General features: G+C 41.5%; 1 protein-coding gene across 1 annotated transcript in view; it reads right to left on the bottom strand.

Annotated features, from left to right (window-relative positions):
• KIF11 (kinesin family member 11) overlaps positions 1 to 13,512 on the bottom strand; it is a 42,447-nt gene that overhangs the window by 26,040 nt on the left and 2,895 nt on the right. Inside the window, exons 2-8 of the mRNA XM_084763790.1 lie at positions 5,566 to 5,698; positions 5,304 to 5,401; positions 5,138 to 5,216; positions 2,657 to 2,842; positions 2,420 to 2,544; positions 559 to 649; positions 72 to 314 (exon numbers count right to left, since the gene is read on the bottom strand). Of these exons, the coding sequence (XP_084619916.1) occupies positions 72 to 314; positions 559 to 649; positions 2,420 to 2,544; positions 2,657 to 2,842; positions 5,138 to 5,216; positions 5,304 to 5,401; positions 5,566 to 5,698 (955 nt within the window). The remainder of the gene's footprint in view (positions 1 to 71; positions 315 to 558; positions 650 to 2,419; positions 2,545 to 2,656; positions 2,843 to 5,137; positions 5,217 to 5,303; positions 5,402 to 5,565; positions 5,699 to 13,512) is intronic.

A 13,512-nucleotide genomic window follows, 5' to 3' on the forward strand; every position in this document is an offset into this window, starting at 1 on the left:
AACTTTAAAAATATGAGAGCAAAGAAAGGCTTCCAGTCCCCACACTTGCTGCTTTCTCTCAAAGGGCTTACCTCAAGATTCAGAGATGCAGGGGAAATGGTTGCAATTATAGACGTTCTTGTACGTCCCCCAAGAGAGTCTTGCAGGATTCTAGTTAGCTTGGATTCTCGATAAGGAATATGCGGTGTCCTTTCCACGAGAGCAGTAATGACTCTTCCTAAAGTCAACAGGGATTGGTTGATATTTCCAGCTTCCCTGGCCCTCTTGTCAACAGCTCCAGAACGCCCAATATTTTCACTTCCTGCAAGATCAACCTTTAATTTTAAAAAGAAAATGTCAATCTATTGTATTTGGATTCAAAGATTTACATTCTTTTATATTTTTTATATATAATGTATATAAATGGCTAGCAAAACAAATTTTCCACAATAAATTTCTCCTCCAAATTCAAAGCTAATTAATGAAATAACTATAAAAATACTGTACATAAGTGGAAAGCACAAATTTCTCTAGGAAGTAATCAAGAATAGCACAGTGGCATTGAGGCAGTATGCTTACCAAATTCAACTTTCCAATTTTGACAAGCTCTTCTCCATCAATTGTAGTTTCTTTCATGTGTATCGTAACAGAAAAAACTGAGTGTGAACGACTAGAAAACAAGAGCAAATTGTCCACTCATTACAATGTAAAACATTATTTGTTCCCTCTAAACACTGAAAACAGGAAAGGAAGGTCTAACTGCACAAACAAAGACAAGGATGACATCAGTCAGAAAATAAAACCTAGGAAGACAAAAGCCCACCTGTCTCCTACCATGCTGACCTGACAAAGAAGCTGTCAAAACTACCCTAAAGTTTTAGAGTAAAGCAGAGCGAGTGTCTTGCACACAGCAGTTCCTGAGTTCCAGGCCCAGCAAAACACTCAAAGAATTTTCAGGCACCTCTGAAAAGAATAGTTTTTCAGAGCAGATGGTTCCCAACCAGAAAAATCACTGCATTTATTAATGTCATCAGCAGTGAAGAATACAGCAGCTTTTTATTCTCTTCTTTGCACTTTTAAAAAATGATTGATTTATTTATTATGTATACAGTGCACATTCGATCACATTACAGATGGTTGTGAGCCACCATGTGGTTGCTGGGAATTGGACTCAGGACCTCTGGAAGAGCAGACAGCCTCTTACAGCCTAGCCATCTCTCCAGCCCCTCTTCTTTGTACTTTTAAAAAGATTTTATAAAAGTTATTTAGGTTATAGAAAAGGGGAGAGTGCAAGAAAAACAAACTATACATCTGAGGTCTATTTATCTCATGTTTTCCCACTATTATCCACTGATTTCTTTAACTTAAAAATTTTTTTTTATTATGTGTGGCTTTGGGCATGTGTGCAATAGAGGACGTTTCCCATGGAGCTGGCTCCTTCTTCCCTTCCACCTTTAGGTGGATGGTTCCAGGGCTCAAACTCAAGTAGCCAGGCTTGCATGACAAGCACTATAACAAGCACCGGTTTCTATCCAAGATTGTGGAATTAATGCAATTAAGCATAAATATCAACTGACTTAGAAAAACTAAGTTTTTTATCGTAGAAAGTAATCTATTTAATATTTAAAATGTATAACCAAGCATGGCAACAAATAGTATTTAGAGAAATTTGTTCCTTTCTCTCTTTTCATGAATGCCAGAGTTAGTGATCATCTTGTATGTTCATACTAAAGTAAAATCATTTTAAACTAAAGATTTGGTCTCAATTTCTACAGTGCTTGCTTAACATGTGCCCTGGATTTAATTCCCAGTACAACCAAAAAAACCCAAACTCCACAAAACAGCTGCATAAAAGCACCTAAGAAGCTACCTTCAAAGGGCTCTGTGCATCTCATCCTAATTTATTTATTTATTTATTTATTTATTTTTGGTTTTTCAAGACACAGTCTCTCTGTGTAGCCTTGACTGTCCTGGACTCGCTTTGTAGACCAGGCTGGCCTCAAAAATCACAGCGATCCACCTGCCTCTGGCTCCCAAGTGCTGGGATTAAAGGCGTGCGCCACCACTGCCTGGCTTCTCATCCTAAAATTTAATCTGGGTCCCCAGCGAATGAGTTTCATTAAATTTTTTATTTGGTTTGGTCTGTTGGTTGATTCTGAGACACAGTCTCACTGTGTAGCCTTGGAAAGCCTAGACTGCCTAAGTGCTGTGATCAAGGCCTGTGCCACCACACCTTGCATGCAATCATTTGAAAAAGAATCTATCTTTAAACGTTAATGCTTCTATATCAACTTAACTTATCCCTGTTTCCCTCTCACCAGTCTTTATGAATCTGACACCAAGTACCAAGGACTCCCTCCCCTGCTAGCATCGATCTTCTAAGTGACCCAATCCCCCGACCCATCCGAAGTTGCTGTAAGAGGGAAATGGTTGTTCTTACCTAGAGTAAGCATTCATCAAGGTTGCTGCGGTTGTCCTTTTCGCTGCCCCTTTCTCTAGAATTTGGTAGACTTCATCTTTGTTGTGTACTGTAATTTCCTCTAAGCCTTTGATTATTACTCCTCTCTGATCAAACAAATATCAAGACTACCCATTAGTTTATAAAGAAAAGGTACACTGACTTTTAAAAGATTCATACAGTAAAATTTGGGAATGTTCATTTTCAACCCTGCATCACCTTGTTCCGGGGATCATCAAACATCTGCAGCCTTTCAGAGACGTCCGTGGACGGGCTGAGGAGGTCAAAAAGCTCCTCATTATAGATTTCCAACAGGGACACTTTGACTGAAAATTCAGTGCCATTATCAGTAAGTTTCTCGAAAATTTGATGAAGAGTGCGTGGAATTATACCAGCTAAAGGATCCTGAAATTATATTAAGAAGAATTAAAGTAAACTCAAAATGCCATTTACTCCAACAGCTAAGTATGACAAAGGCATCCTTCGGAGTTCACTACTGCATTTGCAATCCTGGAGATTGATCCTAAGGTCTCACATGTACAAGGCAACCATCCTTGTTTTCTTTTTACAGACAGGCGTCACCCTTAAAGTGCCCAGGTTGGCCCCACACTTGCGACAACTTTTGCTTTGGTCTCCAGGGTCCATGTAATTATTATAAATGCACACCACCATACCTAACTCTAGCTTACTTAAAGTTCACTATAGAGCCTAGCCTCCAGTCTGCACTTCTAACTCAGTCCTCCCAAACACCAGCATCCTGGCACAAGCCATCACACCTGGCACACAGCGTATTTCAGTACGAGCCAAGTAGCCTTCCAAACCAGTTGTTCTGCATTCTACCAACCACAAAAAAACATTACTTTCTTTCTTTCTTTTTGATTTTTCAAGATAAGGTTTCTCCGTGTAGCCCTGGTTGCCTGGCCTCGAACTCAACACAATCTGTCTGCCTCTGTGTCCGGCCCCCGCCATCCCCTGCCCCCAAACCCCGATGACATTAAAGTCATGCAGCACCACGCCTGACCAAACAATTTCCTTTGTCACCCTCCCGGCAAAAGCAGTATAAAGCTGGGAGTAGTAGATGCATGCCAATAACCCAGCACATAGGATATAGAGAGAAAGAGGCCAGTTCAAGGCCAGCCTCAGCTGTATAACAAGTTTAAGGTCAGGCTGGGCTACATAAGAGCCTATCTCAGAACAAACAACACCCCTAATAAAAAGAGCTTAAGAATTATTACTTAGTACTTGCATTGTATTAGGTATTGCAGGTAAGCTGTGGATGACTTAAGCTATGTGAAAGAATATATTTAGCATATGTACAAATGTTGTACCACCTGATAAAGAGACTTGAGCATCCCTCAGACTTTGGTATGTGTATGTATGTGTGTGTGTACGAGAATCCACCACTCTCCATGGATACTGAGAGACAACTATGCCAAGGCAAACTGAAAACTAAAACCTAACTAACCTACTGTCAGGCAAGGCAAGTCACATCAGTCTGAGTTATATATAGTCAATCATAATCTAAAAATATTCAATAGAAAATACAGATATAAATAGCTGTTACATAGTTCTGCGTAGTATGATGAAATACTCACCATGCTGCCAGGGACATGAATCACCCCTGACTATATCTATATACACCTGTTTATTGGCCACTTGGCAGAACTACTGGTTATAATATTCATTGTTCTGAGTAACCTTTCTTTTTTTTTGGGGGGGGGGGTTGAGACAGGGTTTCTCTGTGTAGCCTTGACTATGCTAGACTCACTTTGTAGACCAGGCTGGCCTTGAGCTCACAGAGATCCGCCTGCCTCTGTCTCCCAAATGCTGGGATTAAAGGTGTGTACCACCACCTCCTGGCATTTGAATAACTCTTATTTCATATAATCCCAGCACTATGGAGGCTGAGATACAACAATTATTACAAGTCTAAGGCCAATGTATAGTGAGTTTCAAGCCAGCCTGGGTTACAGTATAAGACCTTGTCTCAAAAAGCCATAGTGGTGGAAATAATAATAACAACAACAACAACAATAATTTTAAAACTATCACCTAAAACAACAACAACAACAATAATAATTTTTAAGCTATTACCTAAAGCACAATAGCAGTGATTTTGGCAAGTTGGATATACAAAAGAGAAAATTCTAAAGTACTTTATTTAACTGACAAAGTAAAAGTATAATAAAAATCTTAGACAGAAACCATATTTGAATAACATATTACAGTATATTGATACAATTCTTATGTTATATTGTTGTTATTGATAACATTTTATTATACTTGATTTATAAATTAGATGCTATCAAAGGTACATACATAAGAAAAGACATAGTACACAAATTACTTACTATTTTAGGTACCCACTATGGGTCTTGAAACACTAAATTATTTCCCTACAGAAAAAGCAGGGTAGTACGGGGAGACTGCGGGCTGCTCCTGCTATTCTGGAGTCTACATAGACCCTCTCTCTCTTTATCATTACTGTATGTGTTGTCCTATCTCTCCCAATGAGACCATATACTTCTGATACAGCTGTAACTTCACTAAACTACTACTGATTGTACATTAGGACAATAAATAACTTGGGTTCGTGGTTGACATGGCTCTCTGACCTTCTGCAGTTCAATAGAGGTAAAATTCAGTTCGCTAAGCTTTTGCCACAGTTGAAGTAAAAGAACACCATAAACAATTAAGTACCTCCTCCCAGGTAAAGGCTTCGTTCGGTGACCTTTCACCTTCCATTGTAAAAGTTTTCCCAGTGCCAGTCTGACCGTATCTGTCAAGATTTTTAAAAAAGTATTAAATCAAAACCAAATACATACATCTAAACCTCCTAAACTTAAAAATTAGTTGTTTTGCTTACGCAAAGATGGTGCAATTATAGCCCATAATAACTTCATCAAGAATTGGACAAACAACACTTCGGTAAACATCAATTTGTTTTGTAGATGCTCCAAACACCTATTTTAAAAAAGAGAGAGAAGCTCTGAAAACAGCACCATTCATGTTAACAATCTACCCACTAGAAACTAGCTCAACAGACTTAGACAAAGTTCAGAAGCACACCACACTCCATGGGTTACTTTACATTAGTGATTAACTGAAGAAGAGAAGAAAGTAAGTACCATATCGAAAGTGTATGTTTTCCTTGAGGACTTGTCAGTCAGCCCTGCAGTTCGCACACTAACTTCTTTCCGCACATGATCACATTCTACTACCGAGTGGGCGTTCGCTTTCCGCTCTGCCAAATTAAATGGTCTGTAAGAAGAAATACACAGAATTAGAAACTTTTAGTTAATAAAAGTTAAATAACAACACTTTCCTTAATTACATTAATAAAAATGTATAATAAACATTGTTCATAGAGATTAAATAAAAAAATGACACTACAAAACAGACAGTAGAATCATAAAGGATGCCAGGCGTAGTGGCCTCCCAACACTCGAGAGGCAGAGGCACGTGGATCGCTATGAGTTCGAGGCCAGCCTGGTCTACAAAGTGACTCCAAGACAGCCAAGTATATGCAGAGAAACCCTGTCTCAAAAAACCTTAAAAAAAAAAATCATAAAGGACTCAATTGCCCAGAAATAAAATCAATTTTCAAAGACAGGGAGCACATAATTCTAGTAATCCCTTCTTTCTCCCTCTGTCTTCTTTTTCCCCCCCTTTGAGGCAGGTCTCATGTAGCCCAGGCAGGCTTCAAACTCACTATGTAGGAGTGCCTGGCCTTGAACCCCTGATCTTCCCACATCTATCCATCAAGTACTAAGACTGTAAGGCAGTGGGGATCAAATCCAGGGTTTCGTGCATGCCAGGCAAGCACACTTCCAAATAAGGCACATCCTCAGCTCCCATATCAACAGTGTTCTAGAACAGAGGCTAACATAATTTAAAATGTAAAAATAGCTTTTTTTAGAATCCCGTTCCTACCTGATTTACTTATTTTGAGAAAGGGTCTCTCTGTAATGCTGGTTGCCCTGGAACTCACCAGACTGACCTCGAACTCACAGAGATCCTCCTGCCTCTACCTCCCAAGTGCCAGGATTAAAAGTGTGTGCTGCTGCACCAGCTCATATCTCCAATATTCTTAATTATGAGTATTAGGTTATGATGCAGTAGAAAGAACATCAAATTTGTACGCAAAATGTAAACCTTCCAGAGGCTAACTAATCACACAAAATAAAATACATACAAAAATAATGACTCAAGAATGGTTGTCAACCTGGTCTACAAAGTAAGTCTAGGACAGCCAAGGATACACAGAGAAACCCTGTCTCGAAAAACAAAAACAAAAACAAAAAACAAAAAAAAGAATGGTTGTCAAAGGCTGAAATCCCAGCTGCTAAGGAAGTTGAGACAGGAGGATTTCAAGTTCAAGACCTGCCTGAACTGACTGAGTTTAAATACAACTTTGGAAGTTTAGTAAAACCTGGTCTCAGAAAAGAAGACTGCAATATAGCTTAGTAGCATAGTGTTTACCTGGCACATAGAGGCCATGGGTCCAATGCCCAGCACTGCTAGAATTATAGTGAAAATGCAGTTTCATTCAATAAAAATAACTGACATGGAGACCACTTACTATGTGCAAAGTACTTACTGTTCCAAGCTCAGAACGTGGCTGCTCTAACAAGAGATCCCATCCTAAGACCATCTAGGTCTTTGTGATCAAGATGGAATAACACGTGCCTTTAATCTCAGAAGACAGAGGCAAGCAGATGCAAGGCCAGCCTAGTACAGACCAAATTTCAGGTAAAGAGAAGCTTAGGTTCAGGCATGGTGTTACACCTCTTTAATCCCAGCACTCAAGAGGCAGAGGCATGAGGATCTCTGAGTTCTAGTCAGTGCTGTTCTGGCAATTGAATACAAGGGCAGTGAGTGGAGCTGAGTTCGTGACAGTTCAATTTGTGGAATTCAGGGGCAGTTTTACCAGGAGAGTTTTACATAGACAGGTTGAAGAGAGAACAAGCTAGACACAGGTGAAGACAGAATGAGCCAGAGAATGAGAAGGAGCCAGAAGATTAGAGCAGATTACTAGAGTTAGTTTGAGGTCAAGCAGAACAATTCAGTCAGAGACCAAGAGAGAAGCCAGTCTGAATCAGTCAGCTTGGAGAGGAGTGTGAGCCAGAACGGCTGATTTAACCAGCCAGCCAGAGTTCAGAAAGGACTAGAAATAGTGAGCTTATTCAGCAGTAAGTCTCAGAGGCTTACATTCTAGGCATAGATTAGATTGTAAAGAGGCTAGACGTTTCCAGGACTAGGCCTAAGTTCTCAGTCAGAGGCAGTAAGCCTTGAAGACAAAAATTAAATCGGGCAAATTATTACACATCACTATCTTCATTTCTTTAAATATATGTACACAGTGTTTTGCCTGCATGTACACTTGCACACCAGAAGAGGGCACCATATCTCATTATAGATGGTTGTGAGCCACCATATGGTTGCTGGGAACTGAACTCAGGACCTTTGGAAAAGCAGCCAGTGCTCTTAACCTCTGAGCCATCTCTCCAGCCTCCATTATCCTCATTTTTCAAACAATAAAACAAACACAGAAGGCAAGCTGGCTAGCTAGATTAGCCAGAACTGTTAGCCCTGGAATCCATAAGAGATCCTGGGCCATCTAGCAAGTTACCCGAGGTCAACTCCAGGCCTGCACATGCATTCACACCACATTAAAAAATACATCTTTAAAGGGGGAGAGGGACTGAGTGGGAGAGTGAGATGCTCAGTGGGTGCTTACCACCAAGCCTGAAAGGTTGAGGTCAAACCCCAGAGCCCACGTGGTGAAAAGACAGAGCCTACTTCCCACAAGTTGTCCGCTGGCCTCTACATATGCCCCCAAACAAACGTTTTTTAAAACGGGGGAAAAAAAGAAAGAAAGAAAAAGGTTATTTTTGAGCTAGAGATGAAGCTCAATTGGCAGTGTGCCTGGCATGCACCTGTCTCAAAACAAAACCCAGGATTCTCTCATGGCATTCTTCTTCCCCATAAACCTCAAATAGATTTCTGTTCTATGTTCCTACAACACTCCTTTTTTCTTTTTCTTCTTTTTAAATATACAATTTATTTTTACTTTATGCTCATTGGTGCTTTGTCTGCATGCATGTCTGTGCGAGGGTGTCAGAAGCTCTGAACTGTAGTTGTAGACAGGTGTGAGCTGCCATGTGGGTGCTGGGTGTTGAACCCAGATCCTTTGGAAGAGCAGCCAGTGCTCTTAACCACTGAGCCATCTCTCCAGCCCCAACCACACTCCTTTTCTTTTCTTTTGTTTTTTTGATACAGGGTTTCTTTGTGTAGCCTTGGCTGTCCTGTACTCACTTTGTAGACCAGGCTGGCCTTGAAGGAATAGAGATCCGCCTGCTTCTGCCTCCCTGAGTGCTGGGATTACAGCCATGCAACACATTGCACCCAGCTATAAAAACATTTTTTTAAAAGGGGGTGCTGTGGCTGTAGCTCAGCCGATAAGAATGTTTGCTTGCTTAATATTAATAAGCACATGGCCCTGGATTCAATCCCAGCACCACATACAGTAGACTTGGTGGTGCACACCAGTCATAGAAGCACTTGGGAAGTGGAGACAGAAAGCTAAGTTGCTCAAAAACAAGGCCACCTGTCTCATTCAAACCATGTCTCAAAAGAAAAAAGTAAGCAAAACATATCACTAAATCTTTCTCGCAGAACGTCTAACACAGTTGAAAAAAAATACCAAATAAATATATTAGGTGCTGATAAATTAGGGGGGAGGAAGGCAACGAGGGGTCATAGGAAATGATAGGGAGGAAAGATGAGTACTATTTTGGGTGATCAGGAAATGCTTCCTGATGAGGTGACATTTAAGTAGAATTTAAAATGTGATATTTTGGAAGAAACGTTTTTCAGGGAGACAACAGAAACTGCAGGACCCTGATATGCAAAGTAAGTGCATTCTTAGAAGCATAGTTTAGAATTGTTGCTAGTACCACACATAAATAAGTAAATAAAACATGCTTAAATGATCAAGAATCAAAGAAGAAAACAAAAGGATAATTAGAAAAAATATTTGGAGATCAATGAAAATGGAAACAGAAAACATCAGAGGTGGGGGAAGAGAAATATATGTGAAAGTAAAAGGGGGCATTTAGAAAGAAAGGGGCAGCAAAGGGGGACCAGGAAGATGGGGAGCACGTGGCAGCAAGGTAAAGGAGAAGGCAGTCCAGATCTAGGCTGCACACCCTCTCTGGAGAGCATCACCCCAGAAAGTGTGGATGTACACCTTGCAGACACACTACTAGTGATGTGCCACCCTAGGCCAGGGTAGAGGAGAGACCCTCACCAAAAGTGGCCAGGCACAAACTGGGAGGTAAAGTCCGTGGTCCTCTGTTCTGCAAAAATCCGAAGTCAAACTCCCAAATCCCAAACCAAAAGAGGCCACAGGCTGAGTTGGGTGGCGGCAGCAGCAGAGGCTGTCAGTGTTGTGCTTCTGTGTGGCAACCGGAGTCCTGGTTTCAGGAGTCCCTCTGTAGTCATGGCTTTCTCTAAAAAAGCTAGTTCGCCCAGGCAGAAGGAAGGGATGGAGGAAGAGGGAAAGGAAAGGAGGAGCTGACCCCTCAATGTGATGATTTCAAGGTAAATTCTACCAAATATTTTAAGAACTATTATTAATTTTCATGTCCTGAGAAAAAAATTGAGAAGTGTATTGGTTTAAATGAAAATGGCAGCCAGGCAATGGTGGCACACACCTTTAATCCCAGCACTTGAGAGGCAGAGGCAGGTGGATCGCTGTGATTTTGAGGCCAGCCTAATCTACAAAGCAAGTCCAGGACAGTCAAGGATACACAGAGAAACCCTGTCTCAAAAAAACAAAAACAACAACAACAAAAAAGAAAGAAAGAAAGAAAGAAAGAAAGAAAGAAAGAAAGAAATGGCCCCATAGGCCCATAGGGACTGGCACTATACTATAAGGTGTTGCCTTGTTGGAGGAAGTGGGTCACTGTGGGTAGGCTTTAAGTTTCAGAAGCTTAAGCCAGGCCCAGTATTACTCTCTCTTCCTTGTGCCTGCCAATCCAGATGTAGAACTCTCAGCTACCTCTCCAGAACCATGTCTGCCTGCATGCACCATGCTTTCCACTATGATAATGGGCTAAACCTCCAAAACCCCAATTAAGCCAGCCCCAATTTTTTTTGGGGGGGGTTTCGAGACAGGGTTTTTCTGTGTAGTCTTGGCTGTCCTGGACTCTCTTTGCAGACTGGCCTTGAACTCACAGCAATTCTCCTGCCTCTGCCTCCCGAGTGCTAGAATTAAAAAGATTTATTTATTTTTATTTGATTGCATTAGTCTTTATAAGAGTTACCATGCTCAATTCTTTACAATTGATAGCTTCTGTCGGGAGGTGGGGAAGGACTCAGTTATCTTTTTTTAGGGGGATAGGGATTCGAGACAGGGTTTCTCTGTGTAGCCTTGGGTGTCTTGGACTTCCTTTATAGATCAGGCTGGCCTTGAACTAAGAACAATCAGCCAGCCTCTGCCTCCCAGAGTGCTGGGATTACAAGCCTGTGCCATCAGGACTGACTAGACTCAGTTTTCTTTTCTTTTCTTTTCTTTTTTTTTTTTTTTTTTTGGTTTTGCGAGAGTTTCTCTGTGTAGCCTTGGCTGTCCTGGACTCTCTTTGTAGACCAGGCTGGCATCGAACTCACAGCGATCCGCCTGCCTCTGCCTCCTGAGTGCTGGGATTAAAGGCGTGAGCCACCACACCCAGCCGACTCAGTTTTCTTTAAAGGGCTGGCCACTGGACTTTGACCATGCTCCAGTGTGTATATGGGCAACATAAATAGGACTTAGTTTGTGCTCTCTCACTCTCTCTCAAAATTTTCTTCTTCTTTTCCTTGGGGGAGATCACAAGCATGGGGGTGAGGAAGATCTGGGAAGACTGGGAAGCAAATGACCAGGGAGCATTATGTGAAACTCCTAAATAATAAAAATATTATGTTGGGAAAAAAAATTGCTGTGAACATGGTGTCTCTTCACAGTAACAGAACCCCTAAGACAGGAGAGGATTAGCTCCCAGCTCAGTCATGATATGTCATCCCTTTTCCTCTTTGCATGACTTTTTAAGAAGGTTTCTCCTGATGTAAAAACTACAGTAAGGCACAAGAAAACTACAGATCGCTAATCCCTGTGAATTCAAAACCACAAAGAAACAAACTTTCATGTTAATTGATGCTGGAAAAGTATTTGACAAAATTCAAAACTATTTCATATAAAAGATGTTCAATGAGCAAAAAAATGCAAGAAAAAATAGTTCTAATAGAAGCCAAACGTTAACAACTCACAGAAGAGATGGCGCGACACTTAAGAGCACTTCCTGTTTTCCAGAGGACCTGAGCTCAGTTCCCAGCACCCATAGCTGGTGGCTCACACCTGCCTGTAACTCAGCTTCAAGTGATCCAGTACCCTCTTCTGGCCTCTGCAGGCACACACACACATGGTACACCCTCACACAGACATACTCTTCTGGTCTCTGAGGGCACTCACACTTACATGCACATATGTACAAACCCACAGATGGCAAACAGAGAGAGGCACACACACACACAATTAAAAATGAATCTTTTTTAAAAAAAGAAAATAAAAACCCACAGCAAATGTACTCCATGATCACAGACTCAAAGTCTTTCCTTTAAGAACAAAGGTGAGGGACTGGAAGGATGGCTCAGTGGTTAAGGTCACTTGCTGCTTTCCAGAGGACCTGAGTTTAGCTCCTAGCGTTAGAAATCAATTGTGGGGCCATAAAGAGACCGCTACTCCAGTTGAAGTGTCTGGACTAGGCCGACTTTACTCTTGACAGAGAGGAAGTGCTGCATTGTACTTGGAGGAGTGATCACATAGGGTCAGGAAGTACACTTGATTTTATTCTAACACAAGTGGTTACTATATCTTTTCTTCATTGACTGGGGTCTGACCTCATAGCCTTTCCAGAATGGCTAGTTTTAAAAGAACCAGTGGAGAGGAAATGAACAGAGAAGGGGCTAACCAACCACTTTAATCCAAGAACGGAGCAGGACTTTTGAGTAAACAAGGCATTTGGGGGGTGTGGGGGGGAGGTATCAGGGAGAGAAAATTCTGTCCTAAGCACAGGTTTCATAGTATTTGATAGGAAAAACTCATATTTAGTGCTTCTTACAGCAGCACCATCAGGGCTCACACTGCTGTGAGTCCAGCTCCAGGAGATCCAACACCCTTTTCTGGCCTCCACCAGCACCCATTCACACAGGGCACATGACACTCACTCATACAGACATGCACACACATGCACAAATACTAAATAGCTTTTAACAGAGAGAAAAGAACAAGAGTGAACCATAGATGTCCACTCTCGTCACTGCTCTTCAGCACAGCAGTGGGAGCTCTAGCATGAGTAGTTAGGCAAGAAAAAGAACGGACTTCCAACCTGGAAGGGAAGAATACATTACCCCTATTGTAGCATGAATGTTTTCAAATATATTTTCCTTTTAGGTGTGCGTGGGGAAGTGATGGAGACCAAGGCCAAGCTTTGCTGTGCACGTGCTAGCTTCCTCACAAAGCTACAGCCCCCGCCCCATTTATTTTCTTTTTAAGAAACAGGATCAGGGCTGGAGTGGTTAAGAGCACTGGCTGCTCTTCCAGAGGGCCTGGGTTCAATTCCCAGCAACCACATGGTGGCTCACAACAGTCTGTAACTCCAGTTCCAGAGGCTCTGACACCCTCACACACACACATTCATATAGGCAAAAACACTGATGCACATAAAATAAAATTATTTTTTAAAAAAACAGTCAGACAGACAGAAATAAAGAAAATCATGCTAGCTGCCTAGGCTGCTCTCGCTTCAGCCTCTTATATGGCTGGGAGAGAACCCTAATGATTGTACACACTTACAAGTTAAGACTAGTAAATAAATTCAGGGGCTAATTGTGGGGAAAGGGGATGAGCTACAGATGGGGAGGGCCACAGGGGAGAGGAGCAGGGAGAAAACAACCGAGAAAAGCGGTTGTTGAAACCCTGTGCTTTGTATCTGGAACTAAAACACAACTTTGAAATTAAGAGCCAGGGAGGTAGC

Source organism: Acomys minous (genome assembly GCF_964271855.1).
Source record: "Acomys minous genome assembly, chromosome: 2".
In the NCBI taxonomy this organism is placed as follows: domain Eukaryota; kingdom Metazoa; phylum Chordata; class Mammalia; order Rodentia; family Muridae; genus Acomys; species Acomys minous.